Genomic DNA, 17064 nt, shown 5'->3' with positions numbered 1-17064 from the left:
TCTCTATTGGGGGTCAGCGGTCAAGCACTTGGTGAATGGTGCTTTGCTTTGCAGTGATTTGTGCACACTTGGGCGGGCACCCATCTCGCTAGCGCTGCGGCAACACCAACACGACAGCCCGGTCTTCTTAAGCGGCAACAAGAGATCGCGCCCCTCACTCCCGCTGCACTGCGAGAAGCCACGGTGGAGGGTGCTTCTGGGACGCCGAGGCAGCGCAGCGGGAGTGAGAGGAAGTGCTCTCTCGTCGCCGCTTAAGGGGACCGGGGTGGTGTGAAGCCGTGGCATGGGTGTGACAGCCCGGGTGCCCGTTTAGTGTGTAGGTCATTGTGAAGCACAGTTCACGGGTGTAATTGTTGCGAGTCGCTGGCTGAGATGTGAAGCTGTGTGTGACATGGCAGAGGTGACTATTGTGAGCTAGTCTTTTGTTCCTACTTATGTGAATGCAAGTGGCCAGACATGAGTTCAGGCCCGCTATTTCAGCCACCAGTTGCATCGGATGTTGCAAATATAGTTACAGTGGGTACGGAAAGTATTCAGGACCCCCTTAAAATTTTCACTCTTTGTTATATTGCAACCATTTTTCCTCTACCCTTGTCCTGCATGCTTCTTCTCCTGTCCTTGTCCTGTTCTATCTTGTCCTGTCCTTCCCTCACAGGGTGTAGCACTACAGTCCCATGCAACACTCATGGTGGCAATTTAATGTTTCATTGTTGTAGATAATGTAATGATTTACATCTCTCATCCTGTTTACAATTAGTGCTTTGTCCTTTGTCTTTGTTTCTCTCTCCCTTCTAGAAAGTTTGTTCTGTTCGACTGATCAAGTCTGATTCTCAATAAACCTAAATTATAATACCACAGCGGAAGCTTAAAAACTCAACTGTGACACAGTCAAACTGTTCCGGCATGAAAGGGATACAGATTTTCCATTCTGCTTGACCTAACAGCCGAACAGGACGACAAAAAAAAAAAAAAAAAAAAAAAAAAAAGAACCTTTGCTGTGACACTCATATATTTAACTCGGGTGCTGTCCATTTCTTTTGATCATCCTTGAGATTGTTCTACACCTTCATTGGAATCCAGCTGTATTTGATTATACTGATTGGACTTGATTAGAAAAGCCACACATCTGACAGCTCACAGTGCATGTCAGAGCAAATGAGAATCATGTGGTCAAAGGAACTGCCTGAAGAGCTCAGAGACACAATTGTGGCAAGGCACAGATCTAGCCAAGGTTAAAAAAAAAATATGTCTGCTGCACTTAAGGTTCCTAAGAGCACAGTGGCCTCCATAATCCTTAAATGGAAGACGTTTGGGACGAGCAAAACCCTTCCTAGAGCTGGCCGTCCGGCCAAACTGAGCAATCGGAGGAGAAGAACCTTGGTGAGAGAGGTAAAGAAGAATCCAAAGATCACTGTGGCTGAGCTCCAGAAAGGCAGTCGGGAGACGGGAGAAAGTTCTAGAAAGTCAACCATCACTGCAGCCCTCCTCCAGTCGGGGCTTTATGGCAGAGTGGCCTGACAGAAGCCTCTCCTCAGTGCAAGACACACAAAAGCCCGCATGGAGTTTGCTAAAAAAAACAAAAACTTAAAAACACCAAGATGTTGAGAAATAAGAGTCTCTGGTCTGATGAGACCAAGATAGAACTTTTTGGCATTAATTCTAAGCGGTATGTGTGGAGAAAACCAGGCACTGCTCATCATCTGTCCAATATACTCCCAGCAGTGACGCATGGTGGTGGCAGCATCATGCTGTGGGGGTGTTTTTCAGCTGCAGGGACATGACAACTGGTTGCAATCGAAGGAAAGATGAATGCGGCCAAGTACCGGGATATCCTGCACGAAAACCTTCTCCAGAATGCTCAGGACCTCAGACTGGGCCAAAGGTTCAACCTCCAACAAGACAGTGACCTCAAGCACAGAGCTAAAATAACGAAGGAGTGGCTTCAGAACAACTCTGTGACTGTTCTTGAATGGCGAGAGCCCTGACTTAAACCCAATTGAGTATCTCTGGAGAGACCTGAAAATGGCTGTCCACCAACGTACACCATCCAACCTGACAGAACTGGAGAGGATCTGCAAGGAGGAATGGTAGAGGATCCCCAAATCCAGATGTGAAAAACTTGTTGCATCATTCCCAAAAAGACTCATGGCTGTATTACCTCAAAAGGGTGCTTCTAATAAATACTGAGCAAAGGGTGTGAATACTTATGGCTGTGTGATATTTCAGTTTTTCTTTTTTAATAAATCTGCAAAAATTTCAACAAATCAATTTTTTCTGTCAATATGGGGTGCTGTGTGTCCATTAATGTGGGGAAAATATGAACTTAAATGATTTTAGCAAATGGCTGCAATTTAACCAAAAGTGAAAAATTTAAGGGGGTCTGAATATTTACAACAACACCTACAGTGTGTAGGAGTTGTTGTAAAACACAACATACTGCATATACTTATAAGACTGAATTTAAATGTGTGTTCCAAGTGTATAAGTAACGCCCACGATGAAACTCGTGAGGGATTTGAGTCCGAACTCTGCATCGGAGGGTGACATCCATATCGCCAACACAATGATAAGGACCAATCAGAGCCAAGCTGTTCTTCATATTTAAATTACTGAAGATGAGCGATCCAAAAAGACCAACTTGAGTAGCTTGATAAAGGACATTTTTAGCATTTCCAACCAAAATGTTCATGCAAACCAATAAAAGGACATCAAACATTTTCAAAATTAAATAGTAAAACTGGGATGGAAGGGGACCTTGACTCAATTTAGCCTGACCCTGAAGATCGATACGATCAATTCAAAAAATACTTCCATTATAATTTTTACACTTCAGTTTATATCGTGATATACACCGTTACCATGAAGGGATTCATTTTATACAGTGATATGAATTTTAGGTCATATCGCCCAGCCCTACAATGTACAAAATTAGTAAAAGTATGGACAAAGGTTTGCCCACCCCAGAACCAGACGACGTTGATTGTAAAGTGTCACTGCCATTCTTCTGTGAAATAATGAGCTAACCTGTGGCACCTTCCTGCCGTCGTCCAGGTCCAGGTCCAGGTCCAAGTCTCCGTCAACCTTGTCTCCCAGCAGCCCTTGCACCTGGTACTCCAGCACATAGCTGTCAATGAAGCGCTCCAGCTCCTCAATCTCCTGCGAGCGCGTGCTGCCAGCCTCTGACGACGCCGACGCCACTGATGAGTTCTCCATGAGAACCGAGGCAGCGGCGCCAGGTGGGCGTTGAGGAGGGGAAGCGCAGGAGGAAAGTGACCTATGGGGGGAAAAAATTGTGAGGGCTGAGTCAGCATCAGCAGGATGTCATATTTCGTATGAGCGCATCATAACAACGGCTGATCTCTCACCTCATGATCTGAAAACAACGCATCACATTACTGCTGTCAACGAGCATCCATACATGCACCATCTTTTCACAATAGCCTTGATGAGTCTGATCTTAAAACTTCATTAAAGCCTACAAGCTTCCCTGTGCTACTGTCAACATCCTCACTTGCCTCTCTGTTTGTTTTTCCACCTATTTTCACCACCACTTCATCTGCCTTCCTGTCAGGGTTGTTGTGTGTGATCACCTGACCCCCTGGCATTCGCCGCTAAGCTCCTTTACGTCACAGCTTTGATCAGCGGCCATGCAAAGAGGATTTATCCCCATGGAGCATGCGGAATGCTCTATACCTAGGCCTGGCGATTCGCTGGGGAGTCCTCAGCATTTGCTTGGCTTTAGTCCTGGTAATGATGAGGACTACACGGAGGACAACACTCAGAACGAGAGGCAGTGTTTTTTGTGTTTTTTTTTTTTGTAATTAAAAACAAAGTAGGGATTCAATAACGAGGGACAAAAAGTCTCAATACTGGAATAATGTAGAGGACTCGCGATACAGGTCCACGCAATATTTGACTCACTTCCGCATTGGCAAAAATAATCTGAAGTACAGTGCCCCTAATGGTGCCACCACTGGTGGGTGAAGAAGTCACCTAGGTTGGTGCTCCAGCAGATTATTTCATATAAAATACTGCAGATCTGAACACAACAAAAAGTAGATTGCTAAAACACTAAGCAATTCACACAAAATCTAACCTCAGCATCACAATCTCAGTATGTGAACAGTGTAACCTAATAAACCTATACATTAATGCTTGATGATTAGCCTGGTCATTACTTTTGTGTAGCTTCAATATTTTTATTGACTGTATTTACAGCCTAGTCAGATGTGCTTGACATGTAGCCTACAATAAATGCTGCAGGAGAAACTGATGTCAACTGAAAATGACCTGTGCATTAATTCAGATTTGGAATAAATTTTAACATTGTACAGCAAAAACACTCCAACACACTTGTCTAGTATCCTAGATGTACGCGGTTACATAACAAGCAGACATAAAGAAGCATAAGCCTGGAGCTAAAACACTGGGAATGCCAGTCAGGGTTCCCACCACATACAGCGAGGGTGGCTAATACATCTAATCTGGTCTACTACAGACTGGCTGTTTTAACAATCTCACACAGCAGGTTTACACCGACTTTGTCTTTTTATATTTCCGAGAGCAGGGTCACGACGAGGGCTATCGCTGCTTATTGAACAGCAATGACTTGTACCAACTTGAGTTAGTACATTAAGATATAATCCTTTTATCAAGTTGATTTCTTGCTTAAATGTAGTGCTAAAAAAAAGTCACGTTAAAAATGGTACAGGTGCAGTGGTGTGATCTCAATGAAGTTCCTCATCATCACTCGGTCCTGGGCAATCGCCTTCGTCCAGTTCCAGATGCCGAACTACTTGCTGGGTTGAACTCCTCCATGTTGTCTTTGGTCTTCGTCTGCCTCGCTTTCCTTGTGGATTCCAATCTAGTGCCAGACATCCAGTTTTCTGTTGGTTTCCTAAGTGTGTGTCCTCTATTACCACTTCTGTTTCTTGATTTGAGTTTCCCTGGACGCCTTTTGTCTTTTCTTCCAAAGCTCTGCATTAGCATTTTTATCAAACTATCTGATGTATAATATTTGTCTCAGGCATCTGTTTATGAATGTCAGAGCGCTTTTTTTTTTTTTTTTGGTCGCTGTTTTAGTGGTGCACAATGTCTCACAGGCATAAAAAAGGACACATTTTATGATTGTGTTTTGCTAATGTCTAGATCAGAGTACAGGATTTTATCCCCAATATTGGCCTGATTAGCTATCACTGGTGGGGGATTTCCCAGATCGGGCCCGAAATATTTTGTCAGGAACGACAAAACTTCTTGTAGTGTGACATAATCCACGACCAACAATTTGGCCCTACTATAGCCCTACAACGCCAAAATGAAAAGTCTAGCATGTTTGATTTTTTTTATCTTCCATCTAGTGTGACATATCAACGACAACTCTCCGACAGCGCACCTTGATGTTGACCAATAGGATTGCGTATTGTGACCGGCAAATTGCCTCCCGTGCTTGCTGTTGTCAACAATTATTCACGCGCACAAACAAATGTTTACCGAAGCTTTAGAGCATGATTTGACAGAACGCCAGCATTTTTACATACAACCATTAGTGCTAGCACTTGGTTTCTAGGCTACATAACGTTTTGTTGACTGCTTGCGAGCTGTATCATATTAAAAGTACATAAACATACCTCAAGCAACCCTTGAATGAACGTCCTCTCCCGAGCACCGGTGACCACCACACGTTTTTCCTCATTTTGTCCCCCTCCCCCCGAAACAATATATTAGCACGATCCATTATTGTTGTCACCACAGTAACGGGATTATCCGGTCACGTTGACCGGTGACACGTTTTCTGTTTCCGCCTCTCCGACACTGTTTGATTTGACAAGATAAAGCCCAGTGATCGTAAAAGTCGGGATACGGTGGTATTGGAATAAATGTCGTGTCGTGTTGCCACTGTCTGCCCGAGATATGGCAAGATTTTATGGCAGTAGTCTGACAAAGTGTAATCGCCAAAGACCAAATTTGTCTTGTCGTCTGATCCAGGCATAAACGGCTGTTGAAAAGCATTTCATCCATATCACGGCTATCCAGTCTTGATCTTTTTGTTTACGAATGTTTACTGAGGCAATCTGTTAACAGGCAACGAAGAAGACATTTTTGACTAGGATGGGAGAAATTGTTCAATTGTGATTATAACCGTCTAAAAAAATTTAATGCCATAAAGACGGTCATCGCTTTATGACACCATCGACATACAATGTTTCAGGGCTACAAATGTTGTATAATGACCTAGTTTGTAGAATAAAAATCCCGCAGCACAATAAGATATGTGGTTACCGCCTTAATTTTTTCATTGATGTTATAGTTATATATATATAGTTATAGTTACATATATATTTGTAGTTGCTATTTACTGTAATTGTGACTTTACTACTTAGTGATAGACCACAGTGAGATATAACTTAAGTGCAATTTCAGGTTACGTTGCTGCTGTAGGAATGGAACGTTGTCATAAACAAGGAAGTTCTGACCTTCATAACATGGAACAATGATTGAACAGCTACAGTGAGAGATGGGCATGATAATCGATTAATTGATTGAAAAGTATTGGGTTGATTGTGTGAAGCTAAGGTAAGTAAGATGTGTGTGTTGATTACATAAAGTGAGACGCATAGATGAAGTTACAATGAAAGGTTGAAATTATCAGCTAACAATCCACTGTAAAACCTGTTTGAGATGTTTTGTCGCGTGAGTTGAATGACTTAAATACGTGAAGGGGTAAAGAGCAGCCCACATATGCCACATTGGGGCAAAAGGGGGCCGACATGTTTGTGTATGGGGATGCTTGCATAGGTTTGTGTTCACAATAGACTCATTGTCTCTCAGTGGCACATTGGTGACCCGATGAGAGAACAGTGAGCATGTGCAAGCAGTGTCAGTACCACTATTATTACACTGAGCTGACAATGACGTGTTGTGTGCCATGTAGAGCACACCCACAATCAAACGCAAAAGCTGTACCAAACACTATAGGCTTCTATATACTCGCACGGGCGGTGACCGCGCTGACGTCACTGCGGCTAGCCCGCGTGCAATTTGCCTTTATACTCGAGTGGAACCCACGCACGCAGTTTTGAAAATGTGCTGCAGTTCACCTCCAAGTCGGGGGTGTCGCTACAGCTGGTATTGGCTAGGACCCCAAAGGGTGGAGTTTCCTCTGCATTTTTGGGCCATTTCCAGTAGCTGTTTTTCCTTTCCGTAACAAGGAACAAAGCAACAACAATGGCAACCGTGGAACCAGACTGGAGAAGTGAGTGTTAGGGTCTTAAACTTCACACCTCTTTCACACCTTTCTGGTATTCCCTTACATACGTGATCTGTCACACCCGTCTTACACCTCTGATACTACCTCCAAAGCTTAAAATATTGCTTAAAATTTCTGGGTTGATGCAAGTTGTACATTAATAAAATATATTTAATATTTATAATGTAGGATAAACTTTTAGTCCCGCAATGGGGGAATGTGCATCATTTCAGCAGCAATAGTGGATACAGGAAGGCTGCAACTCATCCACCATTACAAGATTGATGCAGTAAATACATTAAAATAAATATTGAAGCCATAATTTATTAACAATTACAGAGTAATGATGAAATTGTTGTAGATGATCGAAAAACTCTGTCTGCACCCACCCTTTATTCATTCATCTTTTGTTCCGCTTATCCTCACTCGGGTCGCGGGCGTGCTGGAGCCTATCCCAGCTATCTTCGGGCGAGAGGCGGGGTACACCATGAACTGGTCGTCAGCCAATCGCAGGGCACAACCATTCACACTCACATTCACGGGCAATTTAGAGTATTCAATTAACCTACCCTGCATGTTTTTGCGATGTGGGAGGAAACCGGAGTACCCGCAGAAAACGCACGCATGCATGGGGAGAACATGCAAACTCCAGACGGGGCCGGGAATTGAACCCCGGTCCTCAGAACAGTAAGGCAGATGTGCTAACCAACCGTCCACTGTGCCGCCCCTCCCCCTTTATCTATTATTATATTACCAACCAAAATAAATAAAACAAACACATTCACTCCGGTTTAAGCACTGTCCCTGAACGCATTTTGCGCACTTACACAGCTGCGTGTGCCTGCCTAATTTCATTCTGAAGCGCAAAATAGGAAATGCAGTACAATCTTTTAATATTTTTTGCAGGTCCAAACAGACCCTGCAATGTGACTATTGTTCACACGTACATCGCAATCTTTTAATCTTTTTTGCAGGTCAAAACAGACCCTGCGATGTGACTATTGCGTACACGTACTTCACGATGACGATGGTCAAACAACATATCGTGTAGCCCTAACAGTCCCCTCCAAAAGTATTGGAATGGCAAGGTCAATTCCTTTGTTTTTGTTGTATACTGAAGACATTTGGGTTTCAGATGAAAAGATGAATATGAGACAAATGTCTGGCAATTTAAAGAAAAATGCATCCAAACTAATCGCGAGAAGCTTCATAATGCAACAAGACAATGACCCAAAACACACCGCCAACACAACAAAGGACTTCATCAGGGGGGAAAAGTGGAAAGTCTTAGACTGGCTAAGTCAATCACCAGACCTTAACCAAACAGAGCATGCATTTTACCTCCTGAAGGAGACTGAAGGGAGAAACCCCAAGAAAGAAACAAGAACTGAAAGAGGCTGCAGTAAAGAATTGGAAAAGCATTTCAGATGAAGAATGCAACAGTTTGGTGAAGTCAATGGGTCGCAGGCTTGATGCAGTTATTGCAACTAAGGGTTATGCACCAAAATATACAATTTTATTAACTTTAAGTTTATTTCATCATGTCTGTTCCAATACTTTTGCTCACTTGAAAAGTGGGTGGCTTCAAACAAAAGGTGCTCTGCCCTGAGTAGTTTAACACATCGGGGGGGTAATTACTTTTTCCACATAGGGCCAGGTAACTGAATAGATTTTTTCCCCCCTAATAAATAAAATCATTTGAAAAAAAACATTTTAACTTCACTTGGGTTATTTTTGTCTGATAGGTACCGTATTTTCACGACCATAGAGCACACCGTATTAAAAGGCACAGTCTCATATACGGGGTCTATTTCTGTATTTAACACATACATAAGGCGCACCGTATTAGTGGGCATGGTAAAACATACGCTAGCTTAAAACATACGGTAGCATGCATGCACGCTAAAACAATGTTTTTAAAAAGGCAGCGTGACCAAAACTGAGTTCGGTTGTACTTTATTTAAGTATTTAACAATGTACTCACGCTATTTTTTGATCCATCCTCATCCACAAATCCATCAAAGTCCTCATCTTCTGTATCCGAAATGAACAGCTGGGCAAGTTCTCAATCAAACACGCCAGGTTCGAGTCAGTCTCGTTGCCTTGCGAAAGCTCGAACAACAGTGCAAGCAGACACGTTAGCCCAAGCATCCACAATCCATTCACAAATTGTGCCGTAACTCGCCCGGCGCTGCCTCCCAGTCTTAGTAAAGCTGTGTTCGCCATCTGTCATCCATCACTTCCACGCCGCTCGCAACTACACTTTGAACACCCTGTTTACACCGATGTCCTGCGGTTTGTCAAGCTTCCCGCAATGATGGCATGCCCCGAGTTATTCTTTGCTCAATAATCCATTGCTCCAGTTGGTCTTCCAACTCGGGCCACCTCACCTTGTTTTTCTTTTTTTCCACGCGAAAACTCAGTTTCGTCTTCTTGACTTGGTGAAGCTTATTTTCCTGCTTCCTCCACTTGCGAACCATGGATTCGTTGATCTTGAATTCTCTCGCGGCTGCTCGGGGGTCCTTAGCCAAACCGATGTTGTTTTGCACAATGCACACCCCGGAAATGCTCCCAATCAGTAAAGCGGTTAAAAAAAACAAAGAATAAAAAAATAAAAGAACAGCGCTCTATCCCTACTGGGGGTGTGGCTTTAGCGTCCTCCCCGTCCTCAGCCACGTCCACTTTTCCTCTGCGTAAGCAGCGTGTCGGCAGGAAATGCTTAAAAAAAAAAAGTCAAGCAGAGCGCTCATCACAACAACATTTATAGATGTTGGAACACGGTGCACATATAAGGTGCGCAGCATTATAAGGCGCCCCGTCCATTTTGGAGAAAATTTAAGACTTTTAAGTGCGCCTTTTGGTTGTGAAAATACGGTACAATTGTTTGATGATCTTAACCATTGAAGTGTGAAAACTATGCAAAAATATAAGATTTTGAGAAGGGGGCTGATACTTTTTTACAGGATTGTATGTACTTGAAAGCATTTGGGCTTTCTCATTGTCTTAAAATCAGATGCCATACATTTTAATATCACTCTTATTTTTTAGTCTTTATTTTTATTTTTTGCATTAATGTTGTTGAGTTATATACTGTATAATTTCTGCTGCCTCGTGGCTTTTGAAAGAGAGATTTTATCTCTCAATAAGTTTTTACCTGGTTAAATAAACGAAATATAAAATAAGACCTGCGCACAAGCTGCTGGACTGTGATGTAAGACCTTCACCTATCAATACAATGAAAATGGGTTCGCTGAAATCAACTACTGCCTGAATATCGGTGTGCAGCTGTCCTGATGGTTCATAAGCAGTTAACTTTCCCATATGTATGTGTGTGTGTGTGTGTCTGTTTTGTGAGACACAAACACACACAACTCCAAGCGCTGACGTTTTAACAATGGCGCCACAGTCAAGTGAGTTTTTAGCGTCGGTCCTTAGCTTTCTAGCTCGTTAGCTTGCAGGCTAGCGAATGTAATAAACGGTTAACTTTCCCTTAAGTGTCTCAGTTGTGGCTGTGTTGCAAATGCGTTCTGCCAGTGGCTTGCTGCGTCGTGAGCAGCGCGGCGGGTGTTACCACAACAATGAAAATGATGATTTTAAATTTTGATTTTGGCTGCCACAATTAAATGATAGTGATAGACCAATTATTTTGGTGCACATGGGTTATTTTTGCTGGGTTATTTTGGCTCTGATGCAGCCGCAGCCAGCCTCTCTGTCTGTGACTTCTCTCTCCAACGTTGTCCCGCCCACAACACCACGCGCAGTAAAATCTCTGCAATACATGCCAAACACTCTCAGTCTAGCACACACGGGACAGAGAAGAGAAAGTTATACATTAATATGAACCGATTAAGGTTTTTATATATATATCGCCCGCAGTCCCTGAAGACGTGTCTGTTAGTGTTAATTCCGTGAATTTCCTTAGAGTGAATGTTGCACTTTCAATCATGTAATGCACATTGAGTTACCTGGTATATGAAATGGACTGTACAAAGAAAGCTGCCAGTGCCTTGCCTTGCGCTAACCCTTACCAGTAGACAATGGGGGAACATCAAACTGGTGACCTGCTGGCCAGTAGCTCTGTTGAGGATGAGCTACATCTGTACCTCAAGGAGCCAGTGATCGACAGGTAGAAAGGGGATCCACTCCAGTGGTAGACGTGACAACTCTAATTTTGTTTTCTTGACTTTATGAAACTTAAGGGAACTATTCATTTAAATATGCAGTTAACTTAATAAGAGATGCTGCTGACTCTGGGAACGCCCTGCACGTTTTGTTTTTGAACTTAAAATTTGTATTATTATTATTGTTAAAATTACAAAGATATAGAAATTTGGGGAAATTATTTACTATAAATAACTTTATAGAGCTATTTATCTGCTAAAGTTTTCATTTAACTTTGTAAGACATGTTGCTGAGCCTGGGAGCTCCCTGCACTTTTTGTTAGAATTTTAAAACAAAGATGACTATTTTCTAAGATTTATTAAAAAAAACATGTTGCAAATCTGAAAAGCTGTTTAATGTGCTTAAAGGCATTTAAATGAAGTCATGTGTTGGAGTTGTTATTTCAAATTTAGAGGCCAATATTTTCCTCTTTACCGCAAAACAAGTATCGGTTCCAATTTTCGGTTATCGGCCTCCTTGACTACTAATAATTGGTGTCGACCCTGAAAAAAACATATCGTTCTATCACTATTAAATGAACCTGATCGTCAGCGATTTTTTTTACATGTAAAATGCGGCCACTGCTACATATGAAAAGTGTTTCATTTGCAGCCTGCCACCAGGGGGCGAATGCATTGTTCAGGCTTCTTTATACTCGCACGGTCACCGTGCTGACGTCACTGCGGCTATCCCCCACGCAGTTTGCCTTTATACTCGAGCACAACCCACGCATGCTGTTTTGAAAATGTGCTGCAGTTCTCCTCCAAGTCGGGGTGTCGCTACGGCTGGTATTGGCGAGGACACCACAGGGTGGTATTTCCTCTGTATTTTATGGCAACTTCCGGCAGCTATTTTTACTTTACTTTCCGGAACAAGGAGCAAAGCAACAACAATGGCAACAGTGCCTGTTAGAACAAATGGACCTACATGAGCAGATGATACGTTTAATTATGCTGCAAAATCGATCAAGAAGGCAGCGGGGTAGGTGGTATGTGGTACCAAGGGGAACGCTGAGTACGTCATTACAGCATGTGACTAAAATGGACCAATCACGAGAGATGATCTCCGATGTTTCTACACGCAGCAACAATTTTTGCCGTGTGCGCGTCAAGTGCGGCCCAATGCGTCGGTAACGTGATGCAATGCGGGCGCGAGCACGTGAGTATAAAGAGGCCTTGAGGCTGGTATGCCCAAAGTCTGGCCCCCGGGCCAAATCTGGCCCGTGTCCAAATTTCCTGATCTGGCTCACAGTTTTGAGGACCAGGTTCAAATCCCGGCCTCGCTTGTGTGGAGTTTGCATGTTCTCCCTGTGCCTGCGTGGGTTTTCTCTGGGCCCACATCCCAAAAACATGCGTGGTAGGTTGATTGAAGACTCTAAATTGCCCATAGGTGTGAATGTGAGTATGAATGGTTGTTTGTTTCTATGTGCCCTGTGATTGGCTGGCGACCAGTTCAGGGTGTACTCCGCCTGCTACCCGAAGATAACTGGGATAGGCTCCGGCAACCCTCGTGAAGAGAAGCGGCTCAGAAAATGGATGGATGGATGGATGGATTATTTTAACATTTAACTATCCTGGTAATGCAATTGACAACAGATTCTCATTTGCAATATCGACCTAGCTGCAGACAGCAAAGTGATATAGTTACTAGGCTTTACACGATCAGGATTTTTGGGGCCGATCACCCATTAGCAAGTTTTAAAAAAACGATAACCGATCACCGATCCGATCACAAGATGGAGCAATGTGTCTATTTACATTACTTGTTCATTTATTGCACATACTTGTGTAGTGTATACTGTATCCGTCCATTTTTTGTACAGCTTATCCTCACAAGGGTTGCGGACGTGCTGGAGCCATCCCAGCTCAAATTATTCTCTAGCATTTTCGACAAAAGTTCAAACACCAATGACCACTAGGGGGCATTAAAGGATTGGCCACTGACATAAGTTTAGGTCAAATCAACATTACAACTGACAGAAATAATGGGTGCTAACTTTCATTCATTCATTGATCTTCCGTTCCGCTCACTAGGGTCACGGGCGTGCTGGAGCCAATCCAAGCTATTTTCGGGCGAGAGGCGGGGTACACCCTGAACTAGTCTTCCCCCTCGTCCCCCCCCCCACGGTGCGTTGCTTGAATGCGGCATGCTCCTCGTGTAAAGGTGCTCGATCAAATTTGTGTTGAAGCATTTAGATGGCGTTCCCCACAACGTACTTCAGTTGTGCACAGACTGCAAATAACGTATGTGTTGTTTGTCTGAGACGCGGCATGGTGGACGACTGGTTAGAGAGTCAGCCTCACAGTTCTGAGGACCCGGGTTCAATTATTATTCTAAATTGCCCGTAGGTGTGAATGTGAGTGTGAATGGTTGTTTGTTTGTATGTGCCCTGCAATTGGCTGGCAACCAGTTCAGGGTGTACCCCGCCTCCTGCCCAATGATAGCTGGGATAGGCTCCAGCACGGCCGTGACCCTAGTGTGGAGAAGCGGCTCAGAAAATGAATGGATGGATGTTTGAGACACCGCAAAATAGTCCCACGCCGATGACGTGTTTTTTTTCCACCGACAAGATTGAAAAAACTTTTACTGGCCGTCAGATAGTTACAGTACTGCGCAATAAGACATGGGACAAGGCTAAAAATAAACTAGCTTTTAGATTCAGACATGACAAAGACGCAGAGTTAAATGTCTTGTGCGGAGCCGATCGATGACGTCATTGATCAGACCGATGACTTATGACATGAAAGCCAATCAGCATAAAATGCTAATTATCGGCCGATACCGATAAAGCCAATCAGATCGGTGTAAAGTCTAATAGTTACATATTTACATGTTAATTTACAATGCTAATGGTTTGAGGAATGTCAGGCCAAATGTTTGGACACCCCTGATTTACACAAATTACCAATGGGATATGAGCCATATACTTTAACCAAATATACAAATACAGGTCAAGTATCGAGACGTTTCGCCTTCTTAACCTTTTCCAATCAACAACTGAATGATTAAAACGTACTTGTCTGCATCAAGAGACTCGTAAAAACGTAAATCTTTTGTGTGGGCCAATATTAAAAGTTGTCGATCATATACATCATATACTCAGGTCCGGCCAGGTGAATGGATTTGGGCTCCATTTGTCCGTAATTTCGTATTTAAGGCAAATCTTGGTTGCCACTTTAGCTTTGGTGCATATCTTTGCCTTGCATTAGCTGGCACAAATGTGCATACTGTGATAAAAATCCACGAAAATGAAGTTTCTCAGTCAATATGTCATGGAAATGGTTGGCTCTTTGGCCAATTTCATGCGTATGTGCAAAATTACACTACGATGACATTTCCCAATGGGGGGGGGGGGGGGGGGGGGAACGAACTACGAACTCGTTCATTTTTGAACAGTGAACTTAATTAAAAATTTTGAATTACGAACTGAACCATTTAATTTAATTTTTTTATAACTGAACGTTCGCATTGAAAACACGCACGCACACACACACACGGAATTGTGACACCACCTGAACCATCCAATGATGCCCCCCCCCAAAAACAAACCCCCACAGTCTCCTTGTCTCTACTCGACCATAACCACGCCCATATTGTCTGAAAAGCTACATCCGTTAGCCACGAGCTTTAGCGTCTTTAACAACAAAAACAAAACAAACTAACAAAAAACACTATAGTGGGAACAAGTGTCCACACATAAGGAAAATCACGAAGGTGAAGCCTCCGCCCAAGTGAGTCAACCCACGCGTGTAAGACAACAAAGATGACCTGAAGCCAACTTTGCGGCTAACCGGCCGGCTAATGCTAACAACTGCAAGACAACAAGAGCACACATTATAGACTGGAAATCACATTTTGAGCCAGACCGAAAAAAACACACACAAAAAAAACGTCATAGCATAAGGAGACTCCAAGAACATTTAACACGTAAACCTTGGTATGTGTACTTGTTAGCTCTGGAAGCACATACATAAACCAACTGGTTTATAATGAGATTAATGCTCACCCGAATTGAGAATGTGTCTCTGAAACCCGGGTTCACCTCCTTCTCGTATCAAACCCGCCGCGTCATGACTGTGTTTGTTGGGGGGAGAGAGAGGGGGGGGGGGGGAATGGGAAGAAATGTAATGAAGGGGATAAGGTTAGCTCACGACAACGTAGAAAACCGGGGTGAGAAAGAGAATGCAGGAATGTGACGTCTAGTCCGGTTTGCTGGCAGCGTTGACACGTGCAAGTCGGAGGGGTGCCTCATGGGAAATGTAGTCTTGAATGGACAACAACAACAACGGTGACGTCAGGTTAAACGTCATTTAAAAAAGGCTGAGAGAACGCGTAAAATCCACTCTTGTGACAATTAGAATGTATCGAGGCTTAAATTTACTGTTCGTAGCAAATTACTAGTACTGTATATGAAATCAATATTTAGCTCAATGCTTGCCAACAGGGAACAAACTCTCAGTTTAAAAAAAACCTCAACATTGTTTCTTGATCAGTTTAGCCCCAAAAATACTTTTATTTAACAGATTTCATTTATATACCCCATTATGCTTCAATACATATTTTAAGTTTCTCTTATTGAAACACATTTGACGACAACAATTGTTTTTAAAAATAAACATTTTTTAAAACGTTTATTCCTATGAATCACCATTGTACAGTACTCAATTTGCTGTAATTCACGTTTGCTGTAATTTTGGAAGCCTAATTGCAATGTTTCTAGTACATACACAAAATTATTTTATTGTTTAATGCGCAATGTGATAATATTTTGTGTACCGTTATCAATATTGCACACTAGAATTGTATTGATTGCATTATATTTCATTATTGTGTTTTTATTTTATGCACTATTTCAACCTGTGTCAGTGTCATTGCAAAAATTGAGCGTGATTGTAATATCCTGTATTGTATCTTAGGATAGAGGTTGGATCGTGTTGTTGTACCTAATGAATCGTCAAGTGAAGCATAGAAAAAGATGCAAACATGCTGTCCACCACAGTCGAGGACCACCTTAACAAAAACATGTAATCATGACCCCTTGTGGACGCTATGAAAAGTGGCGCTTTCTGTAAAGCACCTATGTATGATGCTGCAAATGTGGATTTAGATTATTATAACACGTGTAAAAAGGAGAACATATTCACTGCCATTGATTGCTTTAGAAGTCAGATATCCATGTGAACTGGGAGGGCTGAAAGAGTTTTAGGCATAAACATAAATGCTAATGTGGTGATCGACTCCTTGGCAAATGTTTACTGCTGCTTTCTTGGGAGTTGAGCCTTTTCACATAAAAACATAAAGACACATAAATGTCATTTCCTGATCTTTGACAGATACTTTCATAACTGCGCCACCACTAAGTCGCATTTACAGTTCTATGGTTGTCATCACATAAATCCTCTTTGTCATCAATGGTACCATAGTGTAAAATCACATTTTCAAAACTCAAAGAAAAAGTAAAGAGGAGGGTTTTTTTAATATATTTTTTTTACAGTCATACAAGTGTATAAACAAGTTAACCGGTTTAAAAAAAAAACAGAACCATGATCTGTAGAACTGGACGTCCCTCCAAAATTGATGACAAGATGAGACGAAAACTAGGAGGCCAACAATAACATTGAAGGCACTGCATTCGTCCGAGATGGGGTACACCCTGA

At 42.5% G+C, this 17064-nt stretch overlaps 1 protein-coding gene across 5 annotated transcripts in view; it reads right to left on the bottom strand.

Moving 5' to 3' along the window:
• The window catches only part of ctif (CBP80/20-dependent translation initiation factor), an 81603-nt gene extending 65994 nt beyond the window's left edge, over window positions 1-15609 (bottom strand). For 3 of the 5 annotated variants that reach the window (XR_009769879.1, XM_061697995.1, XM_061697998.1), the window contains exons 1-2: window positions 3366-3615; window positions 3025-3274 (exon numbers count right to left, since the gene is read on the bottom strand). Coding sequence is in view for 4 of the 5 variants with exons in the window: in XM_061697995.1 (XP_061553979.1) it covers window positions 3025-3274; window positions 3366-3427 (312 nt within the window). In the remaining variant the exon portion in view is untranslated. Of the gene's footprint in view, window positions 1-3024; window positions 3275-3365; window positions 3616-9230; window positions 9359-15413 lie in introns of those variants that run through there. The other 2 variants (XM_061697996.1, XM_061697997.1) reach the window with 2 other exon arrangements.
• Window positions 15610-17064: the final 1455 nt, after the last annotated feature.

This window comes from Phycodurus eques, chromosome 15 (assembly GCF_024500275.1).
Source record: "Phycodurus eques isolate BA_2022a chromosome 15, UOR_Pequ_1.1, whole genome shotgun sequence".
NCBI classification, from domain to species: Eukaryota; Metazoa; Chordata; class Actinopteri; order Syngnathiformes; family Syngnathidae; genus Phycodurus; species Phycodurus eques.
The sequence above is the reverse complement of the archived record's forward strand: the minus strand, read 5'-3'. Positions and strand labels throughout refer to the sequence as shown.